This window comes from Rhincodon typus, chromosome 30 (genome assembly GCF_021869965.1).
Source record: "Rhincodon typus isolate 14 chromosome 30, sRhiTyp1.1, whole genome shotgun sequence".
Taxonomy (NCBI): domain Eukaryota; kingdom Metazoa; phylum Chordata; class Chondrichthyes; order Orectolobiformes; family Rhincodontidae; genus Rhincodon; species Rhincodon typus.
Window position 1 is genome coordinate 31,389,604 of NC_063361.1, and position 19,469 is coordinate 31,409,072.

Below are 19,469 nucleotides of genomic sequence, written 5' to 3' on the forward strand. Positions count from 1 at the left end.
TTCTGGAGTGTTCTAACTCTGTGCTATGTATGATCAGTGATGTGAAGCTTCATGACAACATCACAAAGTTGCTCCAGTGTCCTGAAGCCCCTACATAACAGACAGCAGGTTCTAAACCCATGCTTCCCACTCTCAAGAAGGTCAAGGGCTGCAGGTATATGGGGACACCATCACCTACAAGTTCCCCTCCAAGCCACACACCATCCTGCCTTGGAAATATATTGTCATTCCATCAGTACTGCTGGTTCAAAATCTTGGAACGTCTTCACCAACTGCAATGTGGGTGTCCTTACACCTCTGAGGACAGCAGTGGTTTAAGCAGCTCACTATCGCCTTCTCAAGGGCAATTGGGATGAATATCCATTTTTCCTGAAAGATCTTTAAAAAAATACTAATGAATTCAGGTTGCAAATCAGCCATGATCTCATTGAGTGATGCAACAGGCTTGAGGAGATAATTGGCCTCTTCTTATTCCTGTATTCTCATCCACAAGGAATTTCCCTACGTTGCGAGCTTTGTTTTGCGAAGGATAGGTTCTAGAAAACTATTAGGTCAATTTGACTTTGCCTACTTGGAAAAGCAACTGAGGCCTGTGTCATTTAGAAAACAGCTGCAACAAGAAGACAATAAGTTTGATTGGCTGGAAGGTTATCTAGTGAGGCAAAAAGGTCTTTTCTCATAGAATTTTTCAGCACAGATGAAGCCCATTCAGCCCTTCATATTTGTGCAAACTTTTTGAAAGCACTATCTAGTTAATTTCCACCCCTCCACTTTCTCCCTATAATCCTTCACATTTCCCCTGCTCTGTATATCAAACAAAAGTAAAATACTGCAGATGCTGGAAATCTGAAATAAAAACAGAAGTGCTGGACAAACTCAATAGGTCTGGCAGCATTTATGGAGAGAGGAACAGAATTTCCATTTTGTGTTTGAAATAACTTCTTGAAAATGGTTTTCGGAAGTAGTTGTGGTGAAATTGAACTTGATACGTGAACTCTGTTTCTGTCATCACTGAAGTGCAGGTCTGTTTGCCTTAAGAAAGTTTTTTGGCATTTGGTTCCACCATCCTTTCAGGTAGTATGTTCCAAACTTTAACAATCCTCTGCACAGAAGGATTTCTTCTGTTCTTTTGTCGGTTAGTTTAAATAAACTTTTGAGATTCTATGAGGCCATTGGCATCAGAAATACCTTTTAGAAATTTTTGTGTTTCTCCTACAGCTAGTCACCCCCGTCAGGATATTTAATAAGTCAGAGGCAGTCCATAATAGCACAAATTTGTCATGTGTCTCCGAATGTCCAGTTCACTTAATATAATGAATGGTTGGCAAGAATTGCCAAGGCAGTAATTCAATCAAGTTTAGTTTAAGGTGTCTTAAAGTGCAAGAGAAAACTTTGATTAGTTTAGGAAAATCAACCAAATGAGCCACTCTTTTAAGACAGCGCCCTGGAATTCACAGTTGGTATCTTGTTTTGTCTTTATATTAGCAGTCTATTTTTCATACAAACAAATGAGACGGACTGGATGGTGAAATTAGTCAATATACCATCGTTTCAACAACAACTTGCATTTATGCAGCACCCTTACTATAGGAAAAAACCTCCAAACATGCAAAAAAACTGTTTAGTTTATTTTTTTAAAAATTACAGTAAGGAGGAAAGCAAAACTACTAGCCATGTTCATAAAAAGCTTGGTCAAAAGATAGGGTTTAAGCAGGATCTTAAAGAATGCATAGTAGGTGAAGATGTAGATTGATGCAAAGAGAATATTAAAGCATGGGCCAAGATAACTGAAGGCACTTACAGGTAATCTGAAGGAAGAAGGAGGGTGGGTAAAAAAATCCATCGGACGATGAGGGATATTGGTAATTGGTGAGGCTGTAAAGTTAGACGCAGTAACAGAGACAATATTTCAATATCGGATAGGAATTTTAAATTGGAGACTTTTGAGGGACTGATAACATTCAGAACGTAAAGGATGTAAAACAGAGGAACACAGGACTGAGGAGGAGGAGTAAGCTATTTGGCCCGTAAAGTTTGCTTTGCCAAACAATAAGGTTGAAGCTAATCATGTTGTAGTCTCAACCTCTCTTTCCCTAACTGCTCCATATATCCCTTAACACCATTGTTTATCGAAAATCTGTCTAACTCTGTCTGAGGCCAACAATGACAGCGTTAGAGTACCCATGCTAAAGGCAAGGTGAGCAGCAGATAGACTGAGTTATTGCAAAGCCAGGTGATGTTACAGTGTTGGAAACAGGTGATCTTTGCAATGAAAAGAATTAACAGGTAGAATTTCACAGCTGACCCTTTGGACCTTCATCTGAATCTGCCCAGAATGAGTAATCCTGCTGTCTCCTCTCTTAACTTCAGCAACCAGCGCGTTAGGGAAACAGATAGCACTGCAGATGCTGGAAGCTAGATTTTAAAAAAATGTGGAGCTGGAAAAGCACAGCAAGTCAGAACTTGGCAGTACAGGATCTGATCGGAAACCTGGCAATAATGTGCCAGTTCAACAGCATCCAAGGAACAGGAAAGTTAATGCTTCGGGTTGGAACCTTTTTTCTTCCGACCCAAAATGTTGAGTTTCCTGCTCCTTGGATGCTGTCGAACTGGCACATTATGCCAGGTTTCCAATCAGCTCCTGTATTGCCAAGTTCTGAGGGTGCCTTCTCTAATTTAGACTTGTATTCCCTTAAACATGGAAGATCAAGTATCTATCTAATTGAGATGAGTAAAATGATTAAAGGGACTGATAGTGTAGTTACAGATAAACTCTGCTAATGAGCAAGTCCAGAATAACAGAATGTTACCTTAAAATTAAAATTAAAATAAATTGAAATTGGCTGTAGAGAAGCTATTTTGCTCCAATTTAAGATAAAGATTTTGAAAGTCTAACTTTTTTAAAAATTAATTCATAGGGTGAGGGTGTCACTGGCTAGGCCAGCATTTATTACTCATCCCTAATTACCCAGAGGGCAGTTTAGAGTCAACCACATTGCTGTGAGTCTGGAGTCACTTGTAGGACAGACCAGGTAAGGATGGCAGTTCCCTTCCCTGAAGGACATTAGTGAACCAACAATTGACAATGGATTCATGGTCATCATTAGACTGTTCATTCCAGATTTTTATTGAATTCAAATTTCTCCATCTGCCATTGCAGGATTCAAACCCTGGTCCCCAGAACATTACCTGGATCTCTGCATTAACAGTCCAGCCGTAATACCACTAGGACTTTGCCTCCCCTGCATTTTATTAATGGTTAAGAACAAACTGTAGTAATTCATTAATCTGTGAGACAGAGATTCTTATTTCTATCACTAGGAGACAGAGAGGAAGAGACAGCAAGAAAGATACAAATAAAGAGAAAGACAGGCAGATTCTTTCCTCCTTCTAATTTGATTTATTTTTACTTGAAAGGCAAGTTGAAATTTGAAGACAAACAGAAATTCTTCAAGGAAAAGAGACACATGGTCAGGTAGGGACCAGAACAATGGGATGGGGATCTGGGGATATTGCCTCTGCTATTCCCATCCAAAAGTAATCTCTCCTGATAGCTTAATTTTCCATGTTTCCTTGTCATTACCACCCATCATCTTCCTGTAAGAGAACAGAAAAGAAAGCAGAGTCAAAAGTGAAGAGTTAGGAGGGAACGGGGGAGGTTGGTGAGAGAGGCAGAATAGAATGGAGATACCAAGACAGATGAAGAATGGAAATGGTAAGGGAACACCTTAATCTACAGTCAAACAGACGAGAGATTGACAGGTAATATATTAAAGATGTTGCATCTGCCTATACTTCCTACCAATGTTTAGATGTTCCTATTGTTATGGACCAGACTAGACCCTTCAAAATATTTAAAAATGTAGCTAAGACCCTAATGTTTCTTATTGTAAAAGCAAAAGTGAAGTGCAGTGTTCCAGATGTAATGCGACTGGTCAAACTATTCAACGTTAAGCAAAACACAATTTATTTAAACACTATAGTTAAAATACAACCAAAGAAGAAGGAATTTAGAATAACTTAAATCTATTGGAAAATTTAACTGAATAATAGATATAGTAACTATTACTAATTAACTGTTCCAATATAGTAACATCCCATAAACAACACATGGCAAAAAGGCAATTTCTAAAAAAAATAGATTTGTCTCATCGGTATCCCAGCAGCAAAGAGAAACCCCAGCTTCTAACTGTAACTGAGAAAGGAAAAGATATTTTCTGTTTCTTCAAGCCCATGACAGCAACTGCTCAAAGCAAAAACCAAAAACTAAAAACAAAACTAGAAATCCTGGTCTGAGTGCGCTGGCCACGCACTGCCAGGCAGCCTCCATTGTTTCAATGTTTAAAAAGCCTAAGGCCTCACAAGTTGTTTACTCCAGTGGGTTTGGTAGACTGCTTGGTGCCTCTGCCTTACAACCACTCTTCAAAACAAAACCAGGACGTAATAACCTCTTAAAGCCATAGCATTGTCACACTATTTTCATCATGATATTGGAAGCTATATAAACATAACGTTAACTTTGTCGTGTAACTCGTTTCTAATTGCCATCAAGAAGTTGATGGTGAGCTGTTTTCTTGAATAGCTGTAGTGGACGTGAAGTTGTTTCCGCAGTGCTGTTTTGGACTTGTCATGATGAAAGAATGGTACTATATTACCAATGTAGGATGGTGCATAATTTAGAGGGAAAGCTGGAAGTGGTGTTGTTCCCATGCATCTGTTGTAACGATGGTGAAGGGTTGGGAATTGCTGTCAAAAGTCCTTGGTGAGTTGCTGCAATGCATCTAGAACATTGTACACATTGTTGCCACTATCCACCAGAGGTAGACAGAGTTAATGTTTAAGGTAAAAACGAAAAGAACTTGTGGATGCTGTAAATCGGAGACAAAAGTAGAAGTTGCTGGAAAAGCTCAGCAGGTCTGGCAGAACTCTGAGGAAGGGTCACTTGATCTGAAAAGTTAACTTTGATTTCTCTCCACAAATGTTGCCAGACCTGCTGAGCTTTTCCAGCAACTTCTGCTAAAGTTTAAAATGGTGGATGGGTGCCAATCCAAGTGGCCTACTTTGTCCTGGATGGTTGTATGGTTCCTGAATATCGTTGGAGCTACATTCATCAGGTTCCGTCAGACCCCCTTGTGCCTTATAGGTGGTGGCAAAGTTTTGGGGAGACAGGAGATACATCTGAAGATGGGTCCCGACCCGAAACGTCAGCTTTCCTGCTCCTTTGATGCTGCCTGGCCTGCTGTGTTCCTCCAGTTCCACACTGTGTTATCTCTGACTCCAGCTTCTGCAGTTCTTACTGTCTCTGAGGAGATACATCAGTTGTCTTTGAATATCCACCATTTGAACTGCTCTTGTAATCACAATGTTTATGGGTCTGGCCCAGTTAGGTTAAACAATGACTGAATTACAGGTGCAGACCACGTTTAAGTAATCCACTTGTTCTATTTAAAGGCCACACCTGCTTCTGACTTACCAGGTGAAATGCCAGAAGAATATAACTTTAGAAAATAAAGCAAGCTAATCTCATAAATTACTGAATATTCACATGTGATATTTATTATAAACACATGTTGCTTCTTTTTTTCCCCTCTTTTTGGACTGCATCTGTCTAATGTTTGTAAGTCCCATTAAGAAGCAAATAGCTTTTGGGCAGACAGACTGCTCCACCTCAGAGTTAATCCCTTTTCACGACCCTCCTCTGGGGCGAAGTTTCCAGCTGTTTATCAAATTTATGAAACAGCTGGCAACAGTGAAACAGCAGAGATAGTAGGAACTGCAGATGCTGGAGAATCCGAGACAACAAGGTACAGGGCTGGATGAACACAGCAGGCCAAGCAGCATCATAGAGCAGAAAGGCTGACGTTTCAGGCCTAGACCCTTCACCTTTCTGCTCCTATGATGCTGCTTGGCCTGCTGTGTTCATCCAGCCCTGTACCTTGTTGTCTCAGTGAAACAGCAGAAGTGGCCTAAGAGCAATTTGAGCCCAAGAATTCTCTTTGACTGGAGAATCCAAAGTGTGTTTCAATGCCCAGGTCAGGCCCATGTGCTGTGCCACACATTGCATGAGATGTATATGCAGTGTGACTGGATCTCATTCCCTTCTGTGCTTCAGGTTTGCCAGACATTTGCTCAATTTCAGACTTTAATATTGATGCGGGCATTGCAAATCCATAGGCACCAGATACAAGAATGAAACCATCTGGCTTATTTTCTGTAATGCCAATCACAAATGAATAATAATCATGTGGTGCTGAGAGGCTTAGTTTGCTTTGCTAGTGCACTACCTAGTGCACTAGCTTGATACGACATTCAGTGTTTTAATTCAATAGATAATCAAGGGAAATAACAGAAAGGACCGATACTGTTATTATCAGATAAACATGCTCCCTGCCTGTTGGTAATTTTAAATCCCTTTAAAGTAAAACGTCTAAGGTCAACATCAAAGGAGAGGGAGGCGATGTCCTAGTGATATTATTGCTGGCCTGTTAATCCAGAGACCCAGGTAATGACATGGGGTCCCAGGTTTGAATCCTACCTTGTTAGATGGTGGAATTTGAATCTGATAAAAACCTGGAATTAGGAGTCTAATGATGACCTTGAAACCATTGCTGATTGTCAGGGGAAAACCCATCTACTTCGCTAATGATCTTTAGGGAAGGAAACTGCCATCCTTACCTGGTCTGGCCTACATGTGACTCCAGACCCACAGCAATGTGGTTGATTCTCAATTGCCCTTTGGCCAGTTAGGGCTGGGCAATAAATGCTAGCTTAGCCAACAAAGTCCACATCCCATGAATGAATAAAGAAAGAAAAATCAAACATGTTCATAAAGTTTGTTTTCAGGGAGTGCCTTACAGGAGGACAGAATTGTAGCAGAGAGGACTGTGGAGGGAATGACAGAGCACTGGACCCAGGCAACTGAAGGCACTGCCACCAATTATGGAGCAATTAAAACCAGGGATGCCAAAGAGTTCAGGATTAGAGGCATGCACATATCTCATTGCACACATATGTGGTGTGCTATTCTGGAATCTACATTACAGGTGCAGCTGGAGGAACACAGCAGGCAGCATCAGAGGAGCAGAAAAGCTGATGTTTCAGGACCCTTCTTCAGAAATGGGGAGGGGGAAGGGATCTCAGAAATAAATAGAGAGAGGAGGGGTGGGGTTGGGCAATGTAGGTGGGATGGTGATAGGTGAGTGGAGGTAGGCAGTGGTGGGGATTGGTCAGTGGGATGGGTGGGGCGGATAGGTGGGAGAGAAGGTGGACAGGTTGTGTCGGGTCAAGAAGGTGGGGATGAGAGGGAGGGTTGGACATGGGATGAGGCGGGGAGGGGTGAGATTTTAAAACTGGTGAATTCCATGTTTAGGCCATTGAGCTGTAGGCTCCCAAGGTGGAATATGAGATATTGCTCCTCCAGTTTGCGGGTGGTGTCATTATGACACTGGAGGAGGCCCAGGATGGACATGTCACCCAGGGAGTGGGAGGGGGAGTTAAAATGGTTGGTGACCTGAAGATGTTGTTGTTTGTCACATATAGAGCGCAGATCCTCTACAAAACGGTCTCCAAGTCACTGCTTGGTCTCATCGATGTAGAGGAGGCCACATCGGGAGCAGCAGATGCAGTAGACCAAGTTGACATATGTGCAGGTGATCCCCTGTCTAATGTGGACGGTTTGTTTTGTGCCTTGAATGGAAGTGAGGGGGGATGTGCATCTGCTGCTCCCAATGTGGCCTTCCCTACCTTGAGACCAAGCAGAGACTTGGAGACTGTTTTGTAGAGCATTTGCGCTCTGTATGCAACAAACAACAACACCTTCCGGTCACCAACCATTTTAACAGCCCCTGACACTCCCTGGATGACATGTCCATTCTGGGCCTCCCCCAGTGTCACAATGACACCATCCATAAACTGGAGGAGCAATACCTATTATTCCACCTCGGGAGCTACAACCCAATGGCCTAAACATGAAATTCACCAGTTTTAAAATCTCCCCACCCCCGGGCTCATCCCATGACCAACCCTCCCTCTCATCCCCGCCTCCTTGACCTGACACAGCCTGTCCATCTTCTCTCCCAGCTATGTGCCCCTTCCATCCCACTGACTAATCCCCACCACTCCCTACCTGCACCCACTTATCATCATCCCACCTCCCTTCCCCAGGACCATCCCTCCTCTCTCAATTTATTTCTGAGCTCCCTTGCCCCTCCCCATTTCTGAAGAAGGGTCCTGACCCAAAACGTCAACTTTCCTGCTCCTCTGATGCTGCCCAGCCTGCAGCGTCCCTCCAGTTCCACACTGTGTTATCTCTGACTCCAGCATCTGCAGTTCTTGCTATTTCTTATTAAGAATTTGTTTGATTTTTCAATTGTTGCTAAAAGGAGAGGCATCGTGTTTTTCTTGTTCTTTCACGGGACCTGGGCAATGCTGCCTGGGCCAGTGTTCATTGCTTATCCCTAGTTGCTGTTGAGAAGGTGGTTGTGAGTTGCCTGCTATCCATGTTGTGTATGTTGACCCACAACGCCCTTAGGGAGGGAATTCCAGGATTTTGACCTTGTGACAGTGAAGGAACGGCGATATATTTCCAAGTCAGGATGGTGAGTGGTTTGGAAGGGAAATTTTAGGGGGTGGTATTTCCATATATCTGTTGCCCTTGTCCTTCTAGATGGAAATGGCCGTGGGTTTGGAAGGTGCTGCCTAAGGATCTTTGGTGAATTTCTGCAGTGTGTCTTGTAAGTAGAACACACTGCTGTTACTGAGTGTCAGTGGTAGGAGGGAGGGGATACTTGTGGATGTAGTGCCAGTCAAGTGGGCTGCTTTTTCTGGATGGTGTCAAGCTTCTTAATTGTTGTTGGGGCTGCACCCATACAAGTGGGGCGTATTCCATCACACTCCTGACTTGTGCCTTGTAGATGGTGGACAGGCTTTGGGGAGTCAGGAGGTGAATTATTCACCACAGGATTCCTAGCCTCTGGACCTATTCTTGCAGCTACTATTTGGCTGGTTGAGTTTCTGGTGAATGGTAACCCTGACAATGTTGATTGTGAGGGATTCAGTGATGGTAACATCATTGAATGTCAAAGGGCATTGGTTAGATTGTCTCTTATTGGTGATGGTCATTGCCTGGCATTTGTGTGGTGCAACTGTTATTTGCCTCTTGCCTGCTCAAGCCTGGATATCGTCCAGATCTCTCTGCATTTGGACACAGACTGCTTCAGTATCTAAGGAGTAGCAAATGGTGCTTACCATTTTGTAATCATCAGCAAAAATCCCCTCTTCTGACCTTATGATGGACAGAACGTCATTGATGAAGCAGCTGAAGATGGTTGGGCTTAGGACACTACTCTGAGGAATTCATGTAAAGGTGTCCGGGAGCTGAGATTACTAACCTCTAATAACCTCAGCAATCTTCCTTTTCTTCCCTTTCTGAAGAAGGGTCTAGGCCTGAAACGTCAGCCTTCCTGCTCCTATGATGCTACTTGGCCTGCTGTGTTCATCCAGCTCTACGCCTTGTTGTCTCGGATTCTCCAGCATCTGCAGTTCCTACTATCTCTGGGCATCACTAAGCAGGTTATTGCTGAGCAGGTGCTGCTTGATAGCACTGTTGATGACACCTTCCATCACTTTACTGATGATCGAGAGGAAACTGATGGGGCAGTAATTGGATGGATTAGATTTGTCCTGCTTTTTGTGTACAGGACACACCTGGGCAATTTTCCACATTGTCAATGGATGTCAGTGTTGTAACTGTACTGGAACAGCTTGGCTAGAGGTGCAGCAAATTCTGCAGCACAAGTCTTCAGTTGTATTGCCAGAATGTTGTCAGGGCCCATAACCAGTTCCATTTCTTGATATCATGTTTCTGCAGGAGTGTGAGATACTGCACCTCAGCACCTACAGGCAATGGGAGATGGAAACCCACCTCATCAGCCTGGACCTTTGTCAAAATATCCCACGCCTACATGATGGGCATTGTCTACAAAATGGCATATGGGGAGAGAATTAAAATTGGATTTATTGCTCTTCCCAAATGTCAGTAAGGTACTTTCAGTGAATGGGCAGGAATTAGAAATCTTTCTGTTCAATCCTGGAGTCAAGCAGGTGTGCACACTGTCCTGTGTGCTGTGCATGGGTTCAATAGAATTCCTTGCTGGGTCCATCAGTAATGATGTGGGTACAAGTTAGGTGACTATCCTAGATAGCGAAGGCACTCAGGTCAACGCTCCCTGCACATGGACATTGTCCCTGCCTTCTGGTTAGCATTTGCAGCCAGTTCTAACTAGCCTGATGAGCCAAGGTAAATTGAGGCAAGAGCAAGGTTACGTTGTTCAGGAACTGGGCCAAATGAACCTTTGTCCTCTTCACTCTCAGGTCCGATTGCATGAAGGTGCTTAGGATGTGATTCAGACAGGGTAGGGCATGCGATAAAAACAAGAAGGAGCAAGTAGCCATGTTCTGACATAAACTGAACGTGTGAGAGTGTCTGTTGTACGTAAGAACCTGGTCATGTAGTTTGGGTTGCTCCTGCTGGAGCTGTACAATACATGGGTCTAGCCCATTATTCACTCCTGCACCATGGCAACCATCCCAGTTGCTTCCACTTTACCTGGATGTTGAAAATGGACTGATTTTCATGACATACAAGTCTCTGGATAAATGGGAAAAATACATCCTCAACCTCATGCTGATGGATACCTCTTTGTGTTGCTGTATCTAGTTGTACGTAGACCTTTGGTTTGCAAACACCACATGTCACTGCAAGCTGAGGTTCTACCTGTCCCTAGTGTTGTGAAGGATGGGTCTGGTGATATTGCTGTGGAATACTCCATACTGCTACACCATGCCATGCTGCAAAGAAGATTGTGCAGAATGACATCTTTGAGCACAAAGCCATGAGGGAGTGGTCGACATGTAACATCCTCGAGGTCGTGTGAGAAAAGGAGATGGCAGGTCCTGTCAGGTGGTTTGCTGAGCAGACTGTCAAAGAGATTCTGCAGAATGTCTTATTGCCAGAACTTACAAATAAGCACCAAGGCTGGCTGCTGGTGAGAAAGATCCTTCCTGTCAAATCCTTCATAACCAACCCACGCAGTTTCTCCCTCTGCCCCGGCACTTTGACCATGAAGTGTTTTTTTTGTGAGGAAGAGACCATTGTCCACCTCACATTGGAATGTGCCTTTGTGAAGAGGTCTGGAGGGAGATTTGTTTGATCTTGATGAGGTTCATCTCAAGTAGCTCCATGACATGGGACCCTGCTCTATTGGATCATTCCCAGGACACCCAGTGAGACAAACATCGATTGTGCCTGGAGGACTATCAACTGAGTAAAAGATGCCCTTCTGTCTCCCTGAAACCTGTGGGCCATGCAGTGTGAAGATTTGGTCTCAACATGACACATTCCAGGGTGCAGGACTGCATGCACAAGGGCACATTAAAGCTCAGGGTACTTAAGTATCTGTACCAAGGTATCTTTGTACCTAAGATGGTGTTGTAAGTGGCAGCTTGTAAACTTGTCAATGTACTCATGTGAGTACATGTGATAATAAAGCCAATTCTAATTCTAATCTGCTGCAGAGGCACCATGAGGAAAGGTCACTGTCCAAGGTCTTTCAGCCATAGTGCAGTGAGAAGCTGGAAACTGGAATATCCCTTGGGCTCCGTGCCTAACCAAGCATGGAAACTGTAAACATCAGAGTAACAACATTGCACTGAGGCGCCTGAGAGTCGATCGTGGGACATAGAGAAAAGTTTATTTTGATTGCACTTTTTCAATTTGAAATGTTTTGCTGCATGCAAGGCATGGAATTTCTATCATAAATATGAAAGGTATTACAACTGTACTGAGGTACCAACAGTGAAATGTGTTGCATGGAGACAAGTTGAATTTTATTGCAGATTCTGTAATATTCAAGTGAAAATGTTCTGTGATGTATTTTATGAATGAAAACTTACAGGCATTGGTGTTCCTGTGCATCGACTGCCTTGATCCTTCAAGGTGATAGAGGTCACAGCTTTGGAAGGTGCTGTCAATGGAGATTTCTATGTGGCACCTATTGTGGTTACTGGGTGTCAGTGGTGGAGGGAGTGAACAGTAAAGATGGTGGATGCATTGTCAATCAAATAGGCTGCTTTGCTTTCCTTCTTGAGTGTTGTTGGAGCTGTATCTATCCAGACAAGTGAAGAGTATTCCAACAAACTTCTGACTTACACCTTACAGATGATGGACAGGCATTATGGAGTCAGGAGGTGAGTAACTCACTGCAGAATTTAGGGATAGTAGGAACTGCCGAGGCTGGAGTCTGAGATAGCAAGGTGTGGAGCTGGAGGAACACAGCAGGCCAGGCAGCATCAGAGGAGCAGGAAAGCTGACATTTCGGGTCGGGTCTCTGAAGAAGGGTCCCAACCTGAAACGTCAGCTTTCCTGCTCCTCTGATGCTGCCTGGCCTGCTGTGTTCCTCCAGCTCCACACCTTGCTATCTCACAACAGAATTTGTAGACTTTGACCCGCCCTTGAAATCCACATGGACAATTGCAAAGGTATGAGGTGGCACCTGGAGACAGAAAATATACAATTGACCCCCAAGCATCTAATCAGCATTGGCTGCAGTAAGCCCCCTGCTCCTGCTCAAGCTCTAGAGAACAAACTCAAAACAAGTTCCTTTTTTTTATTTATCCTTTCATGGGATGTCGATCCCCAATTGCCCTTAAACTGAGTGTTTGTTCAACAATTTCTCAGGGCAGTTAAGAGCCAACCACATTGCAGTGGGTCTAGAGTCACATGTAGGGCAGACCAGGGAAGGATGGCAGATTTTCTTTCCTAAACAGCAGTGAACAAGATGAGTTTTGAAGGCAATCGATGATAGGCCTCCTGATCACCAGGACTGAGCCTTGCTTAATCTTTTAGATTATATTCACTGAATTTAAATTCAATTATTTTAAATTCCATCAATTTCTATTGATGGGATTGAACCCATGCCTCCAGATGGTGAATGTAGGGCTCTACTGGCATTATGATTAACTAACCTACTGACATTATGATTTTAACACCATCCTTTAGGGATTTCGAAAACAAGTCACCTCTCTGCAGACTTTTTTTCAATTCATTCACAGGATGTGATTGTTGCTGGGTAGACCAGTATTTATGGCTCATTCCTAACTGAGTCAACCATAGACCAGGTAAGGATGGCAGTTTCCATCCCTAAAGAACTTACTGAACCAGATGGGTTTTGCCTGACAAGTAGGAATGGATTCATGGTCATCGTTGTACTCTTAATTCCAGAGCTTTCTTTTAAGTGAATTCAAACTCCACATCTGCTGTAGCAGGATTAGAACCTGGGTCTCCAGGACATTAAGAGATAACAAGGTGTAGAGCTGGATGAACACAGCAGGCCAAGCAGCATCAGAGGAGCAGGAAGGCTGACGTTTCGGGCCTAGACCCTTATTCAGAAATGATTTGTGGAGATCTGGAACACAAAAACAGAAATTGCTGGAGAAACTCAGCAGGTCTAGCTGTATCTGTGGAGAGAAAATTGAGATAATGTTTCGAGCCCGGTGACCCTTCTTCAGAGTTGCTTTCTGTGTTTTTGTGAACCATTTACACCTTGTTTTCCTGGGTCAGCTTATTTGCAAAACCTCAGGCACAGATTTGGACTGGATCTTGAGAGGTGCCCTGTAGCAGAGGAGAAAATCTCTGTACAGACAGATTGGAAAGAGTTGGAATCAATTAATGGGGAAGTGTTACAAAACGGTGAAGGGCCTGTGGCTCTGGGCTTTCAGGTGGCTGGATGTCAGAATGATCAGCCTGGTTCAGCAGGGATGGATTTATGATTTCACCTCCTTTGCATCATCAATTGTGGATGCCAATAGGTGCTGAGGGTCAGACCTACCTTGGGCCAGCGAACTAAAGGAGAAGAAGTGCAACCTGGCAGTAGAAATTCTCACATTCTCCGAGGGGTCTCACCAACCATCCATTATCAATGAAAGGCTGAGAAGATTTATGGAGGAAGCAGGTAGGGAGGGGATGTGGTATAGACCTGATGCTGAAGACAAGTGACAGAGCCACTCAGTATCTGATCTCATCACCTTATTGATGGATGAAGTGATTGAAATCTTCAGAAACAAATAGCTGGGGGGTGCGGGAGGGATTGAGAATGGGGGAGAATTCAACTGAATGAAGTTAACATCAAACTGGGTGCAGAAAGAGAGGGAAAGAAAGATTGGATGGAAAGAGAGAGTAAAAGGAGTCAAAGAGAATACAGGATCAGATTGAATCGTGGAGCAGACTCGATGGGTTGAATGGCCTACTCCTCCTAGTTTCTATGTTTAAAGGTGTAAAACATAATATTTCTACCTGAAGGAATGAGATTCCCAGTTTAAATTGTCCACTTATGGATCAGAGGGCTTGACTAAATCAAATAATTACAACTCTGAAGGAGGCCATTTGGTCTGTCAGATCCCGTGCTGGATCTCTGCAAGCACTAGTTTCACAGCCAGAACTTAATCTGATGCTTTTGAAGGACCCTCTTGTGGTGTAGTGGTAGTGTCCCTAACCCTTGACTGGGAGGACCAGGTTCAAGTGCCACCTCCTCCAGATTTGTGTAATAACATATTTGAGCAGGAAAAATAGATTAAAAAGAAAAATTCCCTGGTACTTTTCCAATTCCCTTCTGAAAACTGTTACTGAATCCCTTTCAGGCGGTGTCTTCTGGATTGTGACCTCTTGCTATTTAAAGTCATTAACAGATCATTGCATGATGAAAGCATACCTTCGATGTTAGATATAAGATATAACTTTCTGTCCTGAGTTTAATGGGCAATTAATGTGCAGAACTAGTTAATTTTTAAAATAACAGGGAGGTTGAGAGAAAGATGCTGTATGTGCGAAGAAAACGTTAATCAATTTATACCACTCCAATTTCTGGAGATTCACAGCGTATCTCCTCATTGCCCTGAACTCAGTGGCTGAGTAGCACATTAAGGTTAGACTTTAAAGTTAAGCACAACCTTTCACAGCACTAACGTTAACAGTGTTTTATGGTTCATAAGGAACATTTTTTTACTTAATGCAAGACTAATGCATTTTCCCCCAGACCACATCGATGTTACTAGAGGAAATGGTGCTCCTCAGGAAATGGACAAATTAGGTGATATGCCTGAAAATAAATGTGGGAAATTATACCCTTTAGAAGTTGGGATGCTAATTCTGATAAACTTTCTGCAATATTGTCTCCTGCTGTGTATGTTATTTTGGAATCAAAACAAGGGAGAGAAAGTTTTACTATGAAACAATCGTAAACCTATTCTTAAGAATTCTCAAAAGTATTTTTCACTCACTAGAGAGTAATGCTTAAATGGTCAAATGATGCAAATTGGACTCTATTCATTTCTTGCCAGCTGGGAAATTGGAGAACCAGATTAAAACGTTGGAGATGAAACATGGCGTTAACTTGCTTTTAGGGTTTGCCAGTTGAGAAGGTTATAGTCCCAAAGGAACACCAATTGTAGTCTTTTCCAGCAGGGATTAAAGCTGTATCTCTTACCACATTCCTCAATCCCTCCTGGTCTTCCATGACTGGTCAATGTTGCTGCATTTCTGAAAATCCAAACTTTTGTTGGAAACCAGCAACAGTCCTATGTTACTTGGCTCCTGAGCTGTCCCAACATTCTCACAACAACAAATGTCTTGTAGAATGGTGCACACTCCTTCCAAACTCCACCCAATATATTTCTTCATACGGGGTTGGAACTGAGAGTGCTTGAGCATACTCCTTGGGAAATGTCAAATTTTATATTGAAAATGCTTCATACTGTTTAATTGTTCGTGTTGTAAAAGATGTTCTTAGTTGGTACTAATCCTTTGCTTGGACGTGGTGTCTCCAGTTGTTCTTATAATACTTGCCTAAGGGGCATATTTGTATTCAGTGGTCATGGATGAATCACTAATAAAGTATTGGCAGAAGTGACTTGAGTAATAAGAAGTAGACCGTTACATTCTAACTAAAATACAGGTTATGTTAGCTTAAGACTGGTTAATTATATTACACTGGATAAGGAACACTTGTATCTCTTAAGACACCCCCAGCCAAGCTAAGTTCTAGGACAGTTATCATTTGAGGAAAGGCTAACAAACTGGAACAACTACAACAGACAGCTATAACTGACTAGTACCTCCCAGAGAGTTATTTATATCCTGGTGGGAGGAGCTGTACAAAGCTTCAGAGTTAACCCTTTCAGGCCAGCTGCTTTACACAACTGTAGAACCTTTTGTGAGTTCACCAGTGAGATGATTTTAGCTTAAAGCTATCAGAACAATCAGTACTGTTTGGGATGGGAATTGGCTTCACCTTATTTTCAGGCTCGACATGCTCCGAATGCTGACTAGTTCATCATAATTCGGCTTCAAGTCTCATCCTGGTTTAGGTTAGCAGTGAACACCAAACAGGTGCATGGGAGTAACACATTGGTTCAATATGGTCCACTATATGGTCCTTGCCTGGACGAGGTAAACAGTAAAACTTGCGAATGATATGGACGACCGAAATGGTTGAGTTGTACCGAAGGGTCTGTAACCCTGCTGTACATCTATAAGCTCACTGCACCATCACGACAGTCAATGTGACACGTCTATGTGTGGTTCCCACATTCGTTCCAATATTCATCTGAAGGATCCTCCCAAACCTCTGGTTCAGTGCTCAGACAGCACCCTCTCTCAAACCCTTGCCAAACAGCAAAACCTATGGAGACCAGTTTTACTCCATCCTTACCTTGCTGTGAGTTGAACTGTTTGGAGTATTTGGAGTAGTCTTAATAAACAAGAGTAGGTTGAAACATGAACTAAGGAGAATATGAATGAGCAAAAATTATCTGGTTTTTTTTGCAGCAATGTTTGATGTTTTGGCTGTAAATGAGATTATTGTCTTTCAGGAAGACCACCATAACTACTACATATCCAGAAGCTATGGGCCAAATGACTCCAGAACAAAGGAACTCTGGGTCGACTTTGCGAAGGTGGACAAGAGCAAAGTGAGGGTCCATGGAATTCTCTCAAACACACACCGACAAGCTTCAGTAAGTTCCTTAGTTTCTTTTCCTGTTTCGAGAATGATTCTATGTAGTGTGATGAATTTTTCACTCGTAGCCATACAGCCCATCCCAACTTGTTATATTTGTATGTTACTCTAGTGTGGTCCATCACATGGATGAGAAGATATTGGTCAGTGTTTCACAAACATTTCCCCACCCTGACTTGTGTAATAAGTTTTGAAAATTGTCATATAAAAGCAAAAATACACAAATAGTCAGTGGGTTCTGGCAGTATCTGTACAGGGAGGAATAGATTAACATTTCGAGTCAACTTTTGAAGAACTGTGAGAGTTGTGAGAGTGTGGTAAACAGGGGCTGGGTGTGTTGGGGAAGGTTTTGTGAGAGCAGGACCATGTTAGAGACGGGTCTCAGCTGTTATAACTCAGTTAGAGCTCTATGGAAGCAATTGCTGCCTCAGGGTTTGTAGCCCCACATGGAGGTCCCGATGTGTACTTTGGGAAACCCCAACATAAACAGTCTAATGGCTTGTGACTAAAGCCAATAGCATGGATTGATATGAATGTGTTCTGTGTTGTAGAATTGTTCAATGTTGTAAAATTGTCCATTTAAATGCTCAGAAATCATTCTGCAGAATTTTTCCTTTTCAATTGAGATGTTTATATGAAGGTACCATTTCCATAATTATGGATACCACCAATAATGAGAGAGAGCTAATGAGATGCATAAGGAAGCAATGTTTGAGTGAGTCCAAGTGGAATTTCACATAGTGCTAGATAGAATCCAGCCAATCCTTAGTAGAGCAATACAATATCCTCTCATTTTGTGCTGTCTTCCTCTGTTTTACAAATCAAGCAACTTATTTATCTTTTTATTGTCCTTTGACATATCTTCAATGGTATGCACCAATAAGGTTGCAAACTCTAGATGGCCATGATTTGGAGGATAGATCATATGACCTCCAATCCACAACCATCCAATAACCACAGCCATGTCATTGACCGCCAACATATCTGTCCTCACGTCACCCACTTTCTTCAAATGAACTGATCCTTCCTTATCCAGATACTGGCCTTTGTGTGTAGAGGAGTAGAATGCAAAAGGATCGATCAAGGTTACATTGCAGCAATGCAGTACAACAGGCCACACACCTCTGACCATACCTGCAGCACTATGAGCAGTTTGGGGCATTGTCCCTTGTGGGTGGAGAACTTGAAGGTATGCAGCATATATTAACCAGAATGATACAAGAACTCTACTTACCGGGAGAATTTACAAAACCCAGGGCTGTATTCTTGGGAATTTAGAAAATTTAAGAGGTGAATCCATCAGAGTTTTCAGGATGTAAAAGGACCACCGAGGTTAGATAGAGAGAAATTAATTTGCTGGCTTGTGAATTTAGGTTAATGGGGTAAAGTCTAGCATCAGACCTCTTGGGAGAGAAATTGGGAAATGCGTCTACACACAAATGGTGGTAGAAAATTGAAACTGTCTTCCACAAACAGCACTAGATCATTTTAAAGCTGATTTTGTTAGCCAAAGATGTTAATGAAAATGGAGCAAGGAGGCAATATAGAGTTAGTTTGTGAGAACTATGACCTCATTGTTTGGCAAACTGGCTGAAGAGGTTAAATGGCCCCCCCTATCCATATTCTTGTATTCCTGATTGTCTGTCAGGCAATTGTTTTCCTACATCCAGTATCACTAGAGCTGCAAAACGAAATAAAATCTGTTTGAGAATGCATTTATTCATTCCCCTCAGGAAATTGCTTTCCCCTATGTTCCTGGAATTAAGTCTTTGATTCTAGAAGGCTCCAGGGTGATGCTGGAGAGTTGGTACCAGGCGAGTAATGGGCAAGGGATTGATGGTGACAGATGTGGAGGGTGTGCTTGGTTAAAGCACACTTTGTGCGCTGAATTTTCCTCCAACAGGCCTCAGCTAATTTGGAGTTAACCACGTTTCACTCCATTTAAACCATGCAGTTTAAGTATAGGAGTTTAAGTATAGTGGTCATGTTGTGGCTGTACAGAACATTGGTGAGGCCGCTTTTGGGATATTGTGTCAATTCTGGTCTCCCTGCTATAGGAAAGATGTTGTAAATTTCAAAGGGTTTAGAAAAAATTTACAAAGATGTTGCCAGGATTGGAAGGTTTGAGTTATAGGGAGAGGCTGAATAGACTGGGGCTATTTTCCCTGGAGTGTCAGAGACAGAGGGGTGACCTTATAGACGCTTATATAATCATAAGGGGCATGGATAGGGTGAATAACCAAGGTCTTTTTCCCAGGGTAGGGGAGCCAAAACTAGAGGGCATAGGTTTAAGGTGAGAGGGGAAAGATTTAAAAGACCTAAGGGGCAACTTTTTCATGCAGAGGGTGGTGCATGTATGGAATAAACTGCTAGAGGAAGTGGTGGAGGTGGGTACAATTA

General features: G+C 42.7%; 1 protein-coding gene across 2 annotated transcripts in view; it reads left to right on the plus strand.

The window, feature by feature from the left end:
* Positions 1-19,469, plus strand: part of LOC109935240 (plexin domain-containing protein 1-like) — a 268,940-nt gene that overhangs the window by 95,126 nt on the left and 154,345 nt on the right. For both annotated transcript variants that reach the window (XM_048614603.1, XM_048614604.1), the window contains exon 3: positions 16,924-17,067. In XM_048614603.1, the coding sequence (XP_048470560.1) occupies positions 16,924-17,067 (144 nt within the window). The remainder of the gene's footprint in view (positions 1-16,923; positions 17,068-19,469) is intronic.